At 30.2% G+C, this 21780-nt stretch overlaps 1 protein-coding gene and 1 pseudogene across 5 annotated transcripts; one reads left to right on the top strand and one right to left on the bottom strand.

Moving 5' to 3' along the window:
- Nucleotides 1-877: 877 nt before the first annotated feature.
- Nucleotides 878-19975, bottom strand: ATP8B (ATPase phospholipid transporting 8B). Of its 5 annotated transcripts, XM_089223732.1 has the most exons (23): nt 19884-19975; nt 11318-11376; nt 10973-11185; nt 10546-10751; nt 8115-8261; nt 7700-7874; nt 7360-7571; nt 7103-7265; nt 5039-5131; nt 4820-4933; nt 4565-4742; nt 4220-4285; nt 3984-4132; nt 3744-3915; nt 3551-3655; nt 3186-3372; nt 2971-3098; nt 2527-2879; nt 2231-2456; nt 2055-2158; nt 1848-1979; nt 1570-1712; nt 878-1496 (listed from the first exon to the last, which is right to left on the bottom strand). In XM_089223732.1, exons 1-23 carry the CDS (start codon nt 19900-19902, stop codon nt 1301-1303), a joined length of 3540 nt encoding a protein of 1179 aa, XP_089079858.1. In that variant the 5' UTR covers nt 19903-19975; the 3' UTR covers nt 878-1300. The 5 variants fall into 5 exon arrangements, with proteins under 5 accessions (XP_089079858.1, XP_089079857.1, XP_089079859.1 ...); XM_089223731.1 differs by having other exon boundaries at nt 3984-4285; XM_089223733.1 differs by lacking the exon at nt 4820-4933 and having other exon boundaries at nt 3984-4285.
- Nucleotides 11731-12388, top strand: LOC149057395 (uncharacterized; annotated as a pseudogene).
- Nucleotides 19976-21780: the final 1805 nt, after the last annotated feature.

Here is a 21780-nt window from a genome sequence, read left to right as displayed (position 1 = left end):
AAATTTCTTAAAAATGGAAATATACTTCAAAATAAACCTTATAGTTTACCTAAAATGGGAAAAGTCTTGCTAAGTAATAGCTATTCAGCCGATTCACTATTGACAATTTTCGCATGTGCTGCAGCTGACAGTCAATTTTTTTTTGTACATATAACAACTTTGGTAAAAAAAAGATAAAACTGCCAAATTCATAATAAATATGCTTAGTACAAAAACAAATAAATACATAAACAAAGAACGAATAATATTATTAGCCCCGTACCCTGGCACCCCAGCGGGAAAATTGATTTTTCAGATGGAAATATTTTGGTACAAATTTCGAAATTGTCGGTAAAAATTGGTACAAATTATAGTACAATTAATGGTTAAAAAAAAAAATGAGAAATTCGAACATAGGGGTGCCAGGGTAACCCACCTGAAGTAGAGCAGGAATTCCGGGAATGGTGTCAGGATTTGGCAGTAGTTAAGCACTAAATATAAGAGTTTAAAAATTTGAAAATGTGTAATGGGTGAGGGTGGGGAAATGTACGTTATTATAACCACATGTATACTACATGCATGCATTTTTTTACATGTAATATAATAGGGTAAAAGGCAATTTTTTATAAAATAACAATTTTTAAAATAATATACAATATTAAATGTATTTCTATTACGTCTTGTATATAAAATATGCCGGGGATTTTTTTTCCGTTGTTCACTGTCAACATTTTGATCAATTTATGGAACTAAAATAAAATAATCGCTGCCTATTTACTGAAATTTTAAACACTTTAATGACTCATATTTTGATTAAAATAAAAATAATAATTATAACATTATACACTTCTAAAAAACACCTTAAATTATACAATTGACATAATATAGTCATAATAAATTCCAAAATGCAATTTTCCATATAATAGTATGATGTAATAATTGGGATAACATTTAAACAAAAATGTTGAATTTTATTTTATAGTTATTTTTTTATAAAATACCAATAATAACATATAATGGTAACAACGACACAAACTGTATGAGTACATAGTTATAATAAAATTAAGAAGTTTGATTTTAATGTTCACATATTATTATGGTAAAAAATGTATCATATAAAATTATTCTTAATTATTGGTATATGATTTAATTGTTGACTAGTTTGAAAGAGATTATATACCAAAGTTATTATATAATGAATAATGATCATATATAATTTATGAAAATTGAAAAATTTAATATGATGATAATAGAACCATAAAATCAAGACTTTTCTATTTATAAGAATAATATTAAGTTGAAAAAAAATGTATTTTAAACGTTATACAGTAATATCAGATATATTCGAATTTTTTCGATCAATAAACGTTTCGCTATTCCTTGGCGTTCTCATTATTTTTCCACTTGTAATCAGTCGCCCAAATCCTTCTTGATGAGCAAAAGCATACCCTGACCTAATCGAACGTCGTTTGTGCTTTACTGACATCGATCTCATTCCAGTTCCCGATACTTGTTTCCTATACAAATATTACATTTTTCAATATCTTATAAATCATCTGTTTGATAATATTTGGTAATATTTTGGCTTACGTTTGTTTCAGTTGCTTCAAACGAAGTTTATCGGTAAGAGTAGGTCTTGTTTCCAGAAAATACAGACGCCAAGCAACCACAGGGCTTACAATCACAACCACAACGAGTAATGTAACCAACCAAAATGTCGGTTGTTGCATTGCCTAATGTAGCCCACATACATAATGAAACTTTTACGTGATACCATTGATTATAAATACTAGTATTTATAATCAATGGTGATACATAAAGTATTGGAAATATATAATAATTAACCACAAATCAAATGTGGCACTTACCATTGCCAAAGATCCTACGTAAATACCTCCAATGAGATAGTTATAAACCCATTCAGCAATAAAGAATAATGCCAAAGATCCCCAGATAACTGTATGGTTGATTACAGTCCAGTATGATGTGTCAAAAGCTACCTACATAATATTAACTATCGAATGTAATTATACACGGCCGACTGTTTTTACTTAAATATTGTTAAAATGATTTACCTGTACGGTCATGACAGTGACCAGAATCATTGCAACGACTTCTGCCATATACATATGATCTAAAACATTCAATCCGCTCGAAGTCATCCCATAAAAATATGCACCTAAAAAATATTATTTTGTTAAAATTAAAATGCTACCTACGAGTCTCATTCATAAGAAGATAATGTAAATACCATAAGGTACAAAAAATATCACTAGCGAAGCGTACGTTCCCAGAGCAGCGCACTTAAAGAACTCTTTAGTGTTAAAAAACATATTTTGAATTCCCGGCGTGTAGAGTTTTGGGTACATGATACTTTTTGAATCGTTGACGTCCTGGTCTAAAGCCCCGATTGCTAATACCGGCAGTGCGGTGTAGAACATATTATAGACAGATATATAAAACGGATCAAAAATTGTCTGCAAGAAAAACAAAAATAATAAATAACCGTACGGCGATTAGCGTTTATTTTTTTTCGATAAAAAATACTTGAGCACTGAAACCGCAAAAGAATCCGAACCAAATATGACAAAGGGTAAATGCCACGTTCTTGTAGAAAAAGTAACGCAAGAATTTGCACATTCTATAGTACGACCACCTGCCGTGGACCAGAAGTAACCTCTCCAAGAACCGAAACTGTCCTAGGGAATAGTCGGATGCCAGTGTCGCCTGATTTCCTTCCTGGCCGGTGATTCCCACACCTATGTGAGCTTCTTTTATCATTGATACGTCGTTAGCGCCATCGCCGATTGCCAACGTTACAGCTTTCTTGTATTTTTTAATGAGCTGCACAACCATTGCTTTTTGAAGAGGTGTTACTCGACAGCAAATTACCGCTTTACCTAAGAAATACGTGTTTCAAGTTGCATAGGTATTACAATGCAGTCACCGCCTGATGGTAATGAAAAACTTATGTGCAATTTAGGTGCTTACACTTTGTGCATATCTCCACAAATTTGTACTCGAGCTCAGTGTGTAATGCATGAACTAATGAATGGCCATTGATGACTAAAGCGTACAAACGCTCTTCGTTGTCTTTCAATTCGACATCATCGGGTTCGCTATCATGAATAAATGTATTCATTTTAAAATCGCAAAAACTTAATTTTTTCTCGCATAATTTTAGGTACTACAAATGAGATACAAACCTAAATCGTACGACACTCGTAGCCATACTATTTCTTTCCGATCGATGTATTTCTGAAACGCCCAAAAGCGAATTGTTACACTGGTCGAGCTGATATTCTACTTGGTCTTGTGTGTTGCCATCAACTATCCATAATTCCATTTCATCGTTTAGTAATTGACAAGAGTATCCAATATTTATGGCAGTTTCTGAAACGGACAACACATAATTATTTAACCGATAATTTCAAATAACATTTGTATATTCTATGTTTATGTATACACTATACATATATCATATATGCAACGTGTCTTAGTGATATGATATTATTATGCATCAATTTAAATTATATTTATAAATCTTTTAATCGTTTGTTGGTCCACGTACCTTGTTTGTCTCCAGTGAGCATCCAAATATACATCCCCGCCATTAGTAAGTTAGATATAGTCTTAGGGACGGCATCTTGTAACTTGTCTTCGATAGCGGTGATACCTACAGTTGACGATGAATGAGTCGGATACATTTCAAAACGATGCTCGGCCGACGTACTTATACGTTTTAATTTTTATGTTTTTTTTACCGATTAATCTCAGATGGGTTTCTATTTCGTCGTAGACATTGTCTAACTTTTCCTCTCTGTCAGTCCGAGCCGCAGCAGCAGCCATGTATTTGTGTTTCCACGAATCAAAAAATTCATCGTCGATATCTCTGACTGCGCAGCAAAGCGTACGTAGTCCGTCACCTGCAAAATCCTACCAACACGCTGTCGTTGCCGTGACAACGTTTACAAAAGCCATCGTACTACAATTATATTACTCACATTCAAATGTTGCAAGGCCGTGGCCTTGTATTCGTCATTTCCCGGTTCCAGGCGGTTGAATATCACACTGTCGGCCCCTTTACAGTAGAGCCGTATTTTATTGTTTTCTCTGAATACTACGGACATGCGACGCCTGGTGTTGTTGAAATCTAAAATACATAAAAGTTCATACACTTTGATTTCGCCCTTGATCTCGATCGTCACGCTGTTCGGAGTTCTCTCTATGAAAACGATACCGAAATTTCTAGCTGCCGAAACAAGCGCTGACTCGTCGGGTGATTGAGCTTGGTATTTCAAAATTCCTATACGAACATTAAACAAAAATAGATAAATTCGGTATGACCATTTTGGTATGGAAAACGTTTGGCCCATTTTTCTAATAGATAAACACAAAACTACGAATAATCATCATAAACATTTTATATACAAAACTATGTGATTGGTAAGAATAACAAAAAGAAAAACAGCGATTAAACGGTTATTTTTTTAATAATATTTATGGTAGGGATGTTTTTCAATTAATTTTTGTATTTTTAATTTTTTGATTTTTACCATTTTTTGTCATAGACTCAAATACTCACCGTTTTTCCAGCTGGGCATAACCGTATGGCATAAAGCTAATATTTCAAAAAACGTTATCACTGTATTTTCGGTTTCGTTATTGAGTTGCCGAGCGGCGTCTACTAGACTTTGATCGTACCACAAGAAGTCCGATTCGAATTGAGGATTCCATGAAAAATCTATCGGAGGTGGTCCAACCTGTTTGAAACACCAGCTCGCTTAATAAAAATGAACTCTTTAATGTGTTACCACAGTCTAAGTAGTGACATTAATACCAAGTGCAACGTAGAATTTATAGTTACTCTTCTGACACCTTGGTCTACTTTGTTGTATTGTGAATTATTGTAACTCCTGATGACAGCGGAAGGCGTCTGTTTATCCACGTACGTCTAACGGACGAACACAAATAATATACAAACACAAAAAGCTCGGACAGTAACAGTAGACGATACTTTATGTGAACAGTTATTTTCAGAATTAAAAACAAATTATACCTTAAGAACGTCGTCAGATTTTCCATAGTGAATTTCGTTCTGATCACCGTAAACAATACCGTTAATTGAACACTTGTTAAACGTCATGATATTCTAAAAAAAAATTTTTTTAAATATGAAACGTGGAATTATATTATATTTAATAACCTGCTTAAATAAATTTAAATAATATCGAAAAAAAATGACAGCAAACGATGATTCATATTAAAAAAGTTTGGATAGAAAAATTTATTTAACTTCTTCATTATACAATGAATAATATTTTAAAAACAAGAATTTGAATAAATTACTAAAAACATAGAAACTTGTCATAAATAATAGTTTAATTCTCGCCTTGAAAACCTTGAAATTTGCAGGGATCGATATAATAAGAGAAGATTGTTTTTCACATGGCCAATTGTATGTGACATGCTCCAGAGTCAGTACCCCCACGAGTTTAGTTATTTTGGCACCAATAGGGATTAAAGCTAATGTTGTTTATAGAGAAATATTATATTAACGATAAAAAATCAGCTTCTTAAACAATTAATATAATATGACATATTTTTTTAAACAATCTTATTTAAATTTAATTTAACTAGACAATATTTAATCTTACTAGATATAACAACAATTAATAAATCTGGCAACGACGGGTAATTCAGCTAGTAAATAATAGTTTAATTCTCGCGTCCGTATAAATTGATACACATCCGTCACCTCAAACTTAAAATTAAAAAAGCGGGTAAGTCGTGTATGTCGCTCTGCTGTACAGTAGGTTACAAGTGGGTTACTGTAATGGATGGAATTAAATTTGAATCCAATGATATTATATCATTGTATACAAAAAACGATTCTGAGCGAAGACGGTTTATCTGTCTAGGATATATTATAGATTATTAAAAATTTTCAAATTTTAGATTTGTTAAAAGTTTGAAATAATTTCTGTATTTTCATGATTTTTACATAATATGTTGTCAAAACTCAAACTTTGAATGCTTATAAAAAAAAATTGTGACTATGAATTTCTTTTATTTTTCAACTGCTATTGTAACAATATGTTAAGAGCCTTGTATTAAATTTTCAAGCTTTTGTGCCTAACAAATACATTTTTATCGATATTAATTTTAAAAAAACTAATAATGATCGAAAATTTGAAATGCCTATGAATAGTTCAACTTAAGTCGAAATTTTTTGAAATTTGCATGGTGGATAAAATATACTTATATAAACATTAGGTGAAAATTTCATGTATCTATGGTCATTTGTTTTAAAGTTACATCAAAAACCAAAATCGATTTTGTCGAAAAATGAGTGTGCGTAAAATTTCCCGTTTTCCCCTTAATTTTTAGTTTGTTTTTCTCAATTATTTAGAAAAGTATTAAGAATTTTTTACTTTTGACCCCCCCCCCCCCAAAGTACCAACTAGATTCACTTTCTGATCGAACGAGGTACTGAAGTCAAAAATCGAAGCATTTTTACTGCCCCAAAACGTGATGACAGACACAAAAAAAAAAACACACACATCATGGTAAAATCAATACATTCATCGCTCCGCTCAGAATCTAAAAAAGTTTTTTAGAAGATGTTACACGACAGTTACATACAGCTTTGTATATTTATTAGTACGAAACTAACAAAACCCTAACCGCGAAAAAGAGCCAAAATATCTGCCTATCAATGTAATGATATTGCAACCAATTATGCTCTTTATTTAGTCAATAACCTTATTATAAAAATATATCCATGAGCAACAAATCGTTTTTAATGGATTGACTATCACTTAGCAGTTTCTTCTGATTTTGCTATGTGTTCCCCTTTTGAAAAGGCTTAATATTGAGGGCTCAAATTTATACAAATGCATTAAGCTCCTTAAACTTAATAGATGTTTCAAATTTAAAAAGTCCACCATAAGAAGAAATAGACATAAAGATTAGAAAAACAGGCTGAAGTCATTGTATGAAGATACACTGGTATCTATTGCTGGATTTTGGCTGACATACTACCTACTGAGCCCTGAGAAAGTGAGAACTAAAATAACGTCTAACAATCTACAATTTATATTACGTTTTAAACAAACTTCACCTTGGTCATGGTACCAGTCTTGTCTGAAAATATATACTGAATCTGCCCGAGTTCTTCGTTCAGTGACGTAGTCCTAGCTTTAGCTGCGGTACCAGACTGTTTATCATACATTTTTTCATCCCAGTTTATAAAAAAGCTCTGCACGAAGCGCACTACTTCGACGCTATCAAATAAAACAGAACAGCATTATAACCATGATACTGCATGTACAATCCTTATTGATAATAAAATAAATGTTCACAGTAAATTATACACACCTTACATACAAAGAAATTGGCACTAATGTGTTGAGAACGATGGCGTACGAAAAAAACACCAACGTCCCAATGGTAATTGATCCGGCTATCCTGTCGGGCGGTACCAGTGAGTCCCAAGGTAAATACGTCTGGAAATACCAACCTGTTTTGAATTCCCAAATGGCAGATCCGATCATACAAGACAGGCAGAGTAAAAAAAGGAACAATACGATCTGCGGGAAAACGACGAAAACAAACAATATTTAATTATAGAACGGAACCATTAACAAAGTACCTATATTATACATTAGTACAGGGTTCATGTAATATTATTATGTATGTGTACATGTATTGTTTTTACCCCGATAATGAGAAAGTTGAGCAGCCGATCGATATTGGTTCGCTTGAATTTCGATTTTCCTGAATTTTGCATGAGTTTCGTGTCCCTCCCGGCGAAAATCACCATACCGTAACACCATTCCGTGTTTCTTAGTACACAGCCTCTTAGGATGATATGATCATTGTTTAAAATCAATCTAAAACAAAATATATGGCAGTAACATTATCATATTTGCATAGAATATCGATAAGAATATTACGTAAAAAATAATTAACTAGATACCTGTGCACGCTCTAAGCAAAAAATCATACTCTTAAAAAAAGTTACAACTTTCATTAAAATTTACAATTTATAAAATTCTAATAAGTGGCGTGTTTCAATTGCGTTTCCAAAATGTAGAGTGCAATGTACATACTCAGTACATATAGATACTCACTCTTTTTTATTCCACTGTAAAACGCCGTGAAATTTATTGAGCAAATTGTTTGGAGTTTCGCACCGAATGAAGCCGTCAAAGTCCGTCACTTCGTGTGCAAGATCCGCCACTTCGGCCAAACACTGCCGACATTTGAGGTTGGTTTCACTGGACGACAGATAAGACATGAACACAATGCATTTTGATGATAACGTTTTCGTTCACGAGGTTCATAATAATTAATAATTCAGGATTTAGTACCAAAATTACATAGATGTCAATTGTAAGGTTATAAAAGTTATTACTTTTAAGGGTGTTTACCTAGGTGTAAATCTATAAAGAAGGGAAGGCTAATTATTTGAATATACAACATTAAAAACGATCTCCTTCTAAACATCTTTAATCATCTATAAAAACTAATATAATTTTCTATTACATTCATTTTTTTATTACGTCGTTTATATCATTTTTTACTTTTAAATTTTTAATACTGAACTATTCAAAACTTCTGAATAACTATTATGTATTAATATCCAATAATCAATAATCATAAAAAAAAATATTGCATAAGACATCAAATACATTTGGGAGGTTAGTACCACAAGTCCCACTAAATATCCGGTTATGGTCATAGTTTAACTATTAAGTACTCTAAAATCTAAAGTTAGCGCTCTGAATTTGTCATCATATAACACCCAGTAGCGCCGATCACCCTATTTATATATGACACACATCAGATACTACCGTGTATTGCATCCAGAATATACGATTTAATGTTACATTACTTATTTATGGTTAAACTATAAAAATAGGGGGGGGGGGGATTATGGGGGCCCCTTGATGCACGATGACATAGTTTATTTTAAATACTTCGATGCCACTGATAACGCCAACTTCCATTGCGTCAATTCAGCAAATCTATATATAAATATAAAAGATTTCGAATTATCGTAGGTTTGAATTATTGAGAGTCGACTGTACATGAGTGCACATCTACAAAATGATGCATAAGTCGATTTCGTACAACAAATTCTGGAAATGGAGAATGGTAAACTAGCTATCGATGAATCAACATAATGCATCACATTCCCAACTAATTTCTGTAAAATATCAGCAACAGCCAATGAGTTAAGTGACAAAATTTTCCCAAATCTACCACAAAATTACGGAAATCGTCAGTGGCTAATTGAACGAGCTATATTTATGTAAATACCTACAATCAATAACAATATTCTAAACGAAATTCCAAGTGACACGACAATGACCAGTCCATCGATACCGTAATGAACCAAGACGAAGTATTCAAATATCCAACTGGATTCTTAAATTAACTTGATTTTGCCACCGCACGTTCTAATATTGAAATTTAGCGTGTCCATCATTCTTCTACGAAACATCAATCCACCACGATTTTGCAACGGTGCTAGGCTTTCAATGAAAAGTTGATGAACAACATTATCGAAGCTTCAATTTTAAACGATAAGTTTAAAGGCGAAGATGTCCTGTTGTCACGCATCCCAATGATTCCAAAAGATATGCCTTTTGAATCCAAACATTTGCAGTTTCCGGTGCGACTCGCCTTTGCAATGACCATTAACAAAGAACAAGGACAATCGCTACAAGTGTATGGTCTGAATGTCTGAATTTGGAAAATCAATTCTTCTCACATGGACAGCTGTATGTGGCATGCTCACGTGTCGGAAAACGTTCCGATTTATTTGTGTACGCACCAGAAGGAAGAACAAAAAATATTATGTATCCAAATGCATTTCAATGAATATCATTCAATTGAATACTTGAATTGTCAGACTTTTCTCAATAAAACGAATAAAATTATAAAATAATAAACTAAATTAATTATCAGTGTAAAAATATTATTTAGTAGATTTTAACTATTATCTAACTATATATGTATAAAACAATACTGCAAACATGATCACAGGTAACGGATTTAACACACAGTTTGAAACATTTAAGAAGTAGGCTTTTTAACGGGATACGAAGTTCACGGGTTCATCTAGTATTTATATAAAAATAAATTTTATTATTTATTACTATATATTATATAAGTACCTATGTATTTATTTCATCAACAGTAAATGCTCGTAATTTCAAAAATGATTAACTTTTTTCTAGTATGTTTGTTAGGCACGTGCAATTTATTATATAATATCATTTATTTTCATCCTAATATTTTTCTATCAACCCATATATATTGACATTTATCTTTTGATTTCATAAATCAAAACTACAACAGTAACTAATTTAAGAGGTATTTTCTATTTTTCTAGGAAAACAGTTGATGTACAAAATTACGTTAAATATTGAATAACTTATATAAGCATTTAAAAAATAAGCCTGTTGTAGTTCAATACACATTTTGATCGCTACTCTTAAGCACCCTTAATATTTATAAATGATATTTAGTGTGTATGACTTTTATATACCGTACCCGTCCAATTCTGCGGTTTCTATAAAACACAGACCACTTGGCTCGCTCGTAGACAGCAATAACACGTCGGCAGCCACGAACTGTCCGTCTTCCATTAAAATCACGTCCCCCACATGCACGTCTTTCCATTTCACGTTCACTACATGGCCGTTTCTGACAGTCTTCGATATGCGGTTGTTCACCTGATCGTCGCTGACATGCCTTTGCTACAGATAACACAATTAACTTCATATTATTAAACTTAGCGTGGAATTAGAAGTCACATTAAGTGAACGCTCCTATTTTACAGTTTTTTAAAGACCCTAGTGCATTCAATTAACAGCCTTGTTAATGTAATATCTACAAAACGAAAAATTAAGTAATACATCAAACATTTATGATACCCCGAGACCTACAATACATTATAGTGTTACAAGTCAATACATACATAGTCGTCGTAGGCGTCTTTGATGGCACTGATCGTTAGCACTCCAACCAGTGGTATTGAAGTGGTAATGGGTGTCAATGATGATATAATCGAAATCATCTGCAGCATCATTAAGCACAGGAAGTAGAAATTGGCTAGCCTCTGAAATTGTTCGAATAAATTCAGAGGCAGGAACGTCAACAAGCTGTATTTCGATGTTTTTATGTAATTTGTCTAGGGAAATGTCCAAGAAAGAAACAATTATTACTCTATGACACATTCATATTATGTCGTTCACTCAGGTATAACGGAGTATTACACATTAATAAATTATGCGACAACAAAATCATGTCTATAAAAACTTACCGCATAGTTGAACTGAGCGTTGTAAGTCGAATCGTTTGCTTTGATTAAGCGTTCTTTTTCTATAATAAAATATATCAATTAATGAAAATAAAAACGGACACAAGTGATATCAATACTTATTTAGGGAATTAAGTCGTATATGATTAGCTGATCTAAATATTTTACGAATCCCAATTGTTAATTACTTATAGATATACTTGGATTTGGAATCATTGTGAGCAAGAAACAAATACGACTAAAACAGCACTTCTAACAAAAATGTTCATACTCATGACTATATTGGCAATTCCAAGCAAACGTAGAGAGCGCTCTTCTCTTATCACAATAGATAATGATATGTAGGTAATAGTCACCATTTTCAAAGTAATTTACAAGGGTTCTAATATAATATATATTGCTTTTAATGATTAAATATGTCTTCTGTAATAGAAATTATTGATATTATGGATTATGTAGGTGATGGTAAACGCCCGTTTGTTGAGGCCTCAGAGATACTAAAATGGAACCATATTATAATAGAGTTTTGTATAAAAGAACAAGCAAAAAATAAACTGATTATTATGGCTTTGTGTTTGCAACCTCTAACATTAATGATCATCCTCATGAAGTTTTAGTCAGAAAAATTATTCATGAAGGTAATGTGAAGGTGTCAGTTTCCTGTTCATGTAAAGCAGGCACGGGGAAGGGTAAGCATGTTGCTGTCGTTATGCTTAAGTTACAGAAGTAATTAAAATGTATTATTTTTTTCAAAATAATTAAAAAATTTATATACCTAATAATAACTAAGTAGGTACCTTATAATATCTACAAAACCTCAATTGACAGTTTGGAGGAATTGAGCTAACAGTGGGAAAAAGTTAGAAGTATTAAAACTGAGATGTATCAAACAATCCCAGTAAAAAAAATGTTGTCATATCCAAAAGCATAATTCTTCATAATCAGAAACTTTACCTGATGTATTACCAAATAATCCAGAAAATTATTATTATTATTATTATTATCCAGAAAATTGTATATGAAACTTTAATTGAAGGTAATATGTTGTTTCCGTCTTACAAACGTACAACATAGTAAATTTGTGTTTAGCAGAATCCATTTTAGTTGCTAGATACTTTACCTAAATATTAAAGTGAATTGAGCTATTAATCTCTAAATTATAAAATCTTAGTGGTAGAACTCAACGTATTAAATTAAGTCCCAATATATCTGATAAGCTTAAGATTCATTCGGATGCACCTCAAGCGGCACATATTTCATCCTTATGCCGGGTTGCACGAATAATAATTACTAAACGTTTAACCAATCAATAGTGAGCTAATGGTCCCTTAAATATGATTTAGTGGTCCATTAAACTTTATTAAACCATTAGATTGATACATTTTCATGCAACCCGGCATAACTGTTTTTATTATTTTTTAATTGGGTAAAATCTCTTTAGTTACAGTAAATGTTTGTATTTGTTGATATTTTAAAATTATATTCAGTAATTCATAATTATTTTTGAGGTATGCTTCATTTCAAATTTATCACCTTGTGGGTTATTCGCAATAGATATCAGTCACCTTCATAATGTTGTCTTCAACCCGTAGTACACGTTTATAATGTAGTTAGTAGCTCTATCCCACGATTAAAGATAGTATGGACTATGGTTGCACAACAAATCTTGAAATGTGTCTACCGAAATAAATCTCTAGTTATTAGTATTAAACAGTTGGAGATTTCAACACTAGCACTTGTATGTTATAGTGACTATAAATGCAGTTACCATTCAAGTTAAATATTAAATTTTTTCCCGGGCTTTTATTATCTGACTCTCATAAATCATACCTAAATCATAATAATAAATGTTATTTAAAGAACTTGAATACCTCTAAGGCTCTAAATCTGGGCCTAAAGCTGATCTGGTTAATAAAAAAAGTAAAGGCTACCTGATCCATCCAAATAATAACATTTTAAAAATATTTAAGTCATTAGAGTTATCATTTACTAAATTTGTTAATGCAACTTATGTTTTTGAAGATGCTTCTGAATATTTTTAAGCCAAAATATAATTTTTGATTTCCCATGCACTGAACATCGAATAGATATACTAATTGATATTTGTTCCTATTGTCTGATCATGAGAATGCGTCAATATAGCTATCAACAGAACCAAAATAACAAAAAAAATTAATAAAACAAAAAAAAAACTATCAAAATTGGTTAAAAAAAAAAAAAAAGATTATAATATATTTGTATGATATGTTTAGTTACATATTTACTTAATCATTATATTATATTTTATATTATTATATCACAGAAACCTAAGCCCCAAGTCAAGTGTACGAGTATTTTTTAAACATTTAAATACTTTATATCTTAAACTTTAATCTATTTCACTATTTCATTCAATATCTAGAACTTTATACCAGTGTTAATAATAATAACATTTTTATTTTGAATTTATTATTATTATTAAGCAGTATTTAAAAAAAAAATCATGAACTCGGGAATATAAGAATATTATAATATTATTACATCGTTACAATATGGTGAATAGTAGTTGTTTATAGTGTGTATAGTCACTACACAATAAAGCGCTAGTGTTTAAACCTCCAGCTGTTTAATACCAATAAGTAGAGATTCATTTTGGTAGACACTTTTCAAGTACGGGAATTATGGGTCGATGTGCAACCATACTATCTTTAATCGTGCTCTATCCATTGTACATGATCTATGTCGTTACAGTATCGTGTTTTTGTTATTATACGCGCTGATAACGTTCGTTATGCCGAATGAAACGAATGCTACGGTCGACGTGCCGAAAAAGCAGTCGGTTAATGATCTTTTTGCGCTCGTGGAGAGCCTGCGACAGTGCGACAAGAAATATCCAGCATTAAGGAGTCGCACGATTCGGGCTCGAGATCGGAACATTCGGAAGGAGCACTACGTCAACCTGTGATGGATTTTCGGGTGTTGGCGGACTTGGACAAAACCGTTGGTATCTTTGAAGGACGTGACTCTACCCATGTGTCATCAGCCGATTGGCTAGCTTCCGTCGAAGGTGTTGCGGATTTTAACTGTTGGCCGTTTGCTTGACGCATTCAATTTGTACGACAATAGTCACTCGATGACGTCAACCGTATTATATCTATAAAAGCGCTAAATATCCGTCCAAATAGTATGCAACGATATAGTTGTACTCGTATGAAAACAATTAAAAACAATTCCGGTACAGTGATCTAAACGATCAAATACTTATAAAATAAACAATTTAATATTTGTTGACCTATAAATATAATATAAATGTCGTAGTCACTTCGTAAAATCAATATTTTTATGAAAAGATGACCATTTCATGAAATTAAAACACGTCTTTATACTTCGTGAAATTCAAAAATATTTCACGAAATAGTCACTAAAATTTAACATTTTTTCACAATAAGGTCGTTCACTTTGTGTACTAAAACAACATTTAACATAAACTTATTCTACCCATATAAATTTAACTTAAATCATTATATGCATATAGTAATAAAGTTAATTCATATCATATTAATTTATTAACGATATTATAAACGTTTTTATTCATTCGATCAGGAAAATTAATTATGACAACGACTGTTATATTTTCAACTAAGTTTAATAAAAATATACATAGATTTCAAAAAAGAACAAAAAAACTGCAAATTAATATTAATTAAATAAACTCATTAAACAGTAGGTAATAAACTAGGTAAAATTATAAAGTTTTCGTTAAAAAAAAAAACATGTTGTTAGTATAATTTCTAATATATAACTATTGTGTAGGTATCTCGTGTATACAAAATATTATACAATAGAAAAGAACACAAATTAATTAACTTCGTAACATTGTAGGTACTTAGCGTCATTAATTTTCGCAAGTATGGATTCAATTATTTCTGCCGTACCTATATGGATTTTTACCAGGCTTATCCAAATAATATTTCTCCAAATTTTTGGTAAAATTCAGTTTTTTCATTAATCATCCATTTATAATATATCACTGAGAGGTATTAACCAACTAACCGTAAAAATAGAATGTGAGCGAATAATTCACACAACAACTATATACTAGCTGCTTTGACATCAAGGTATTACCTAAATGCTGATATGATTATGACTTTTATTAAAACCAATAAATATCATAAACTCGGAGTAATAAACTCATTTCAGATAGTCTGCTAATATTGAAGTATTATAGTAGTCGTATAGAATAATTTAGATAGTATTTATTGTATTATTTTACATGGGTACAAGGTTAATATGGATATAATCAAACTTGACGTTTTCGTTAAATGTTGTATTTAAGTACCCAAAATGAACGACTACATTGTGAAAAAATGTACACGATATTAAATTTGAGAGACCATTTCATGAAAAAGTGACCATTTCGTGAAATGTTATTGAATTTCACGAAGTGTAAAATACATTTTGCCATTTCATAAAATGGTCATCTTTTCATGAACAGATCGATTTCACGAAGTGGCTACGGCATACATAAAAAAATATTACCTACTGCAGATCATTTTACCAACATTTCGACAAGAGTATGTAACATACAAATTGTTTCTATACAGATATGAGGCTCACTGAAAACTGGACAAATCTTTAATTTTATTTTCCAAAATACAGTAATATGGAAGTATGAAATCCAATTTGGTATTATTTATTTCACAAAAATAGAAATGTTTTTAAAATTTTGATTTTCTAGCCCATTCAAAATTTGAACGAGTAATTAAATATTATTTTACTGGGTCCACAGAATACTTCTTAAGCAGTCCCTTTGTCCTAAAACAATTACCAACAATCACATCACTGAAATACTGAAATCGTGCGATAAGAAAACTGATGAATGATCAATGATCAACAATTTATGTAATTAGTCAACGTCTGATATCTTTATAGTTTATACCTATTGGAATTTGTGACATTAAAATAATTTTGTGAATAGTTTTATTTAAAAACAAAATTACCTGATGTTGTTTTAGTACAATTTGTGCCATTATTCATATTTAGATATTATACATTTATTTACTTTTTGTAATATTAATAGAAACGGATTTAAAATGACCTTAAAACATTTAAAATCCTTAAAAAGTTTAAAAGTTAAAAAATGCTATTAAACGTCAAAAAAGTTCGTTTTTAGCATAGCGTATATATACCTAAAACACATTTCTATCAAGGAAAAGCATCGAGTTGAGCATTCCAGAAAAAATTATAAATGTATAGAATCAAAGTGCTAATAATTAAGATTAATTTACTAATATTTTTTTTTGTTTTTATTTATAGATAAAAAACATAAAACCAATTTTTTTGAAAAAATGAATAATTTCTCTTATAAGTGTCTATGTATTCAAACTGTATGGACTCTATAGAGAATATAATTAAGAAACATTTTAAGCACTCATTATTTTACCCATGTGAAAAGTGTTATACAGTCATACCAATAAAAACATGCTATGTTGTTATAATGTGACACATGTAAAACACGTCATTATTATAAGCTGTTATTTTCCACTCCATCAGAACCCAAAACATAAGTGCGTGAAACTGATTTGGATTTTTGGATCTTACATACCTTACTATTTTACAGTATTAATATATATGTTAAATTAGTGAACCCCGGTCACAATGATTTCCAAGAGGGTATATTTGTCTATCTGTTTATTTTGAAGTTAAGTTAGCTTAGGTTTACTATTAAGTGTCGAAGAGGTGTAGGCAGATAAATTTTATATAATCAAATCGTCGATAACCCATTTGGGTTTTAAAATCTATAAGAAAACCAACTCTTTTGTAGACCTATATTATATATGTATATCTCACATTCTTATTTCTTATATTATTTTATTATGAAAATTCTTACTTTAAATAAACACACGCAAGGGTTAAAGAAAAAACTTGCAACACGCATGTATTGTTTATTACGATATAAATTCCAAGAAAGAAAAATGACGACTATAGTTTGAAATTATCTCGAGTGTTCCTAATAATATATGAGTTAAAACCTCTTAACATTTTAATACACACGCGTGGCACTAATGATAAACAAATCTACTCGGGATTATAATATGAATAATATAGTATTATGTATCATAAGAATAATTTGTCATAGTTTTGTTACTGCAAACGATAGTATTCCAGAGACTATACACAAACTATTATATTATATATTATTATTAATTGTATTATACCTACATATGTATAAGTAATCAATCACACTGTGTACATACCTATAAATAATGTACATTGTATATTATTAAAAGCTCCATAATTCAATTGAAAGTGTCAAGTGACGGAACAATAAATACGTACTAATTATACTAACACGAATGACTTTACCGTACGATTATTATATCAAAGTTTAGTATAGGTAATACACTAATACATACCTAATGTATACACTATATACACAATATTATTAAACATACAGTCATTATAAATATTTTAAAAGTAAACAGAATAATGTCATTATAGGTACATAAGTCTTTTAAATAAAGTTTTACAACATAATCTATTGATATACAGTAAATAGTCAATAAAATATAAATTTATGATATTATTAAACATAGAAACCTTAGGTATGAAAAAATTACCTAAATAAAAAAATAACAATTAATTGTTTGATACAATTTATTTATTTTATTTTTTAGTTCCAACTACAATTGATGATTGGCTATTACTTTCGGGATAATTTGATTTTATGACTAAATAATTATGCACCAATTCTGCAATTTTGTGGCTCCCTATCGGCTAATCTAGAGAGACAATAATACAAGTATGCATATGTATACAGAGTGATCTGTTTAAGTGGGTACACTAATTATCTCGAAAAGTGTTGATTTTTTAAAATTTTTTGTTTTAAACTTCTAGGTTTATGTTTTTCTAAAACCATATAATATTTAAATTTGTTTCACCCTTATACTTATAGGTGAACCCACTATCGACTTTTGATTTTCAAATGATAACATATAATTAAAATATCATGAATTAATAAAACTATTTTTTCATGAATTTACGTGTTAAAATTTTTATTTTTTGTTGATTGGTTTGTGAGATACAGCTACTCAAATTATTGGTGGTTTTTAGTGTTTTTTCTATGGTTCCAATAATTGTAAAGACTAGGAGCTAGTATTATTTATAATATAATAAAGCTATATCGACTTTATCACTAGCTCCTAGTTTTTACAATTATTGGAAACATAGTAAAGACCACCTACACTTTGAGAAGCTATATCTCACAAGCAAATCAACGAAAAATAAAAATGATAAATTTATAACACGTAAATTCATAAAAAAAAAATTGTTTTATTAATTCATGATATTTTAATTCTATGTTACCATTTGAAAATCAAAAGTTGATTGTGGTTTCATCAATAAATATGAGGATGAAAAGAAATTAAAATATTATATGGTTTTAGAAAAACATAAACCTAAAAGTTAATAATTTTTGATATAATTAGTGTAGTAGTGTACCCACTTAAATTGATTACCCTGTATAGTGTATATATACATAATACATATATGTGTGTGTGTGTATGGGGTCTTAATTTATTGTCATACTATGAATATTTAAAGGTCTCTTATAATATTTTATTAATCGGTATTATTTAATACGTTCAGATTAGATTTAAATTTCTGTTCAGCACTCAAAATGTACTTAAATGGTAAGGCACTATGTCACTAAAATCGCGGAATATTTTATCAGCTCTTGTTTATTCAAATATGTGACTGTTGATTCGACAAACATTGACACGAGACTCAATATAGTATATCATTCCATTCAATCAGCTTTCTTTGAATAGTACATTTTCGCTAAAACTTAACTCAAAAATAAGTAGACAAGTAGTATTTTTTTAATATTTTGTATTTATGGCAAATCGATTTTCCATCTAATAATGACAGGCTGCTTACCGATACATATATTATTTACAGATATCGTGTTCAGGAATTAGAATCGTGTATTATAGCGCATATGGTCACAATATACGTAGGACCTAGGAACCTACACGAATAATATACTGCATTAAATAGTATATAAATATCAATTTTTTTAAATTATAATTCTGGTATCGAAATTTGTGAACATATTATTATTATAACCGGTATGTATAGAATATAGATGTTAATAGTAATAATGAAAATTATCCACTAAATTGATTTATACTCAAATACCTCCTAAAAGAATTTTTATTCGACAAAAAAATTTTTTTACTTCAGTTTTTCCAATATTTACAGTTTATTGACTTCAACATTCTTCATATTCTTAAAATGACTAGAACGCAATTGCTGCAGTTGAGTAGCTATAGTGGTAGATTTATTGATGCATATTTTATATTTATATCTAACCGAGTGCGTTAAGAAAAAATAATATAAGTAATATATTATTTTTTAATTAAATCACACTTCAACTCCATATCAATATGTATAATAATATATAACATAAACTTTATTCGTGATAATATTACTTAAGTTCACGTGATATTCGTTAATAATACGGCTAAATTTCTGTTTTAACTAAAAACTTCTAAATTGTCTTTTTCAAGAAATTGCTTTTGTTACTTACCTGAAGCATTCGAGATCATTCCGTAGTCTCATTGAGGTGTTTAACGTCCACGGTACGCGTACTCACTGGAGGCCCACTGACGAGGAACTGTCACGCTCCTAAACGTAGTTCACGCAAGGGGGGGGAGGGCGTTTGACAACAAAAATATATCCCTTTCCGTTCCCACACCTCACCCCACCGCCTCCCATAACCACAACGCGGCCACCCGTCGTAACCACACATTACTATTTTAATATCTGCTGTAGAAATATAAATATGGAAAAATAGCACGAAATGCCGTAAGTATGTTATGAATATTTTTTTGACCAACCACCATATAAATACATTTATCACTCACTTTTAAACATAACACGCGTATTTTATTATACTATATGCCATATGAAAATCAATGGATGTGTAACTAAACAAAAACAATTTTACACCCTACGCCAAATATTTAAACGCAATCAACCTATTTGTAAAATATTTTCAATTTTTAGATAATCTACTCTGAATTGTATATATATATATATTTGTGTGTGTGTGTGTGTGTGTGTGTGTAGGTATATAATTTTGATTTCTGGCGGAGCGAAACGTGGAAAAAAATACGGTGCTTATATATAATGCCTCTTTATTCTGCATGTTTTACGCATATTAAAATATTATTATGCGAACATATTATAACATATTGTTTCGGGCAAAACGGGGGTCAACGACATTAAGGGTTAAAAAAGGGAGGGTTGACAATTAAAAATAAATCGATGATGAACGGAGTGTAAATCTAAGTTTTTGAAATGCATAATCAAAATTGTAAATTTATGACATTGTAAAAATACTCGGTGTATTGACACAATAAAATTAATAAATGAAAAAAAAGTTTTTGAAATATTTCAATTGTTTTTATTTTATTTACATATTATATTAGTCTTTTGCATAAAATATTTTGTAGATATCAAATTATTTATCTCTCCAGTTAGAACATTTTCAAATCAGATTTCTTTTCAACCTTAATATTAATAATTTTTAAAAATGTATATCGATCGATTTCGATTTGTAACGCTTTGAATAATGTATCAATTATTTATATACGCTTGTTCTGCACATTTTTAAATCTATACTTCTAAAAATTATATTTATTTTGATAACAACTATCATTCAAATAGTCAATGATATGCGATCATAGAAACGATTATGTAAAATTTTTTCAATGATTCTATAGGGTGTTCCTGAAATGGTTGAGGTAACTAGTATATGCGTACTCTGTGTGATGCCCCAATGAAGATTTATTTTGAAATTTTTTTTCACTCTTCAAAATCTGGGTTTATTTATCTTATTTTTAGAACATATTATCTTAAATGTGAAAATTAACATCCAAGTTATATTTTTTGCAAAATTCTCATACGAATCGAGATGTCACATCATTTTTACGCTTGTCACGCGTTTTTCACGCTCGAATCGCCAACTAAAAAAAATCGGTGTGACACGTCGATTCGTATGAGAAAACTACAATTTAGACATTGGTGATAGTTATTTATTGTAATTTAACATACATGATTTATTAGTGCATAATTTTACATTGTCAACTATTAAAAATGATAAAATAATATCAAAACTAGTGTTGTAGTTGTAAATGATCGAATTTAAGTTAGGTATGCGTTTTAGATGTACTGGTAATAAAATATGGTAACTTGTATCCGCAATTTCATAAGTCATAAGTTAGAGATAAATGAAACAAACTATTTGTGTTCCTTTTTATACTGAAATTACAATTTTTGGATATCGCAGTAACATAATTATTTTGACTCGATTAGATAAACATTTCATTTTGTACTTATGGTAAATAACAACAAATAACTATCACCAATGTTTACCTTGTAGTTTTCTCATACGAAACGATGTGTCACACAATTTTTTTTTA

The sequence above is a fragment of the Diuraphis noxia genome, unplaced genomic scaffold, assembly GCF_037042655.1.
Source record: "Diuraphis noxia isolate RWA-SAM2 unplaced genomic scaffold, SU_Dnox_SAM2 contig0003, whole genome shotgun sequence".
Classification (NCBI taxonomy): Eukaryota; Metazoa; Arthropoda; class Insecta; order Hemiptera; family Aphididae; genus Diuraphis; species Diuraphis noxia.
The sequence above is the reverse complement of the archived record's forward strand: the minus strand, read 5'-3'. Positions and strand labels throughout refer to the sequence as shown.

Excerpts from the sequence above, each read along its gene's own strand:
- ATP8B (XM_089223731.1), bottom strand. Across the intron at positions 4,286-4,564 it reads TATGCCCAGCTGGAAAAACG|GAATTTTGAAATACCAAGCT; the intron begins GTGAGTATTTGA and ends ATGTTCGTATAG. Across the intron at positions 3,656-3,743 it reads AACCCATCTGAGATTAATCG|GTATCACCGCTATCGAAGAC; the intron begins GTAAAAAAAACA and ends CGTCAACTGTAG.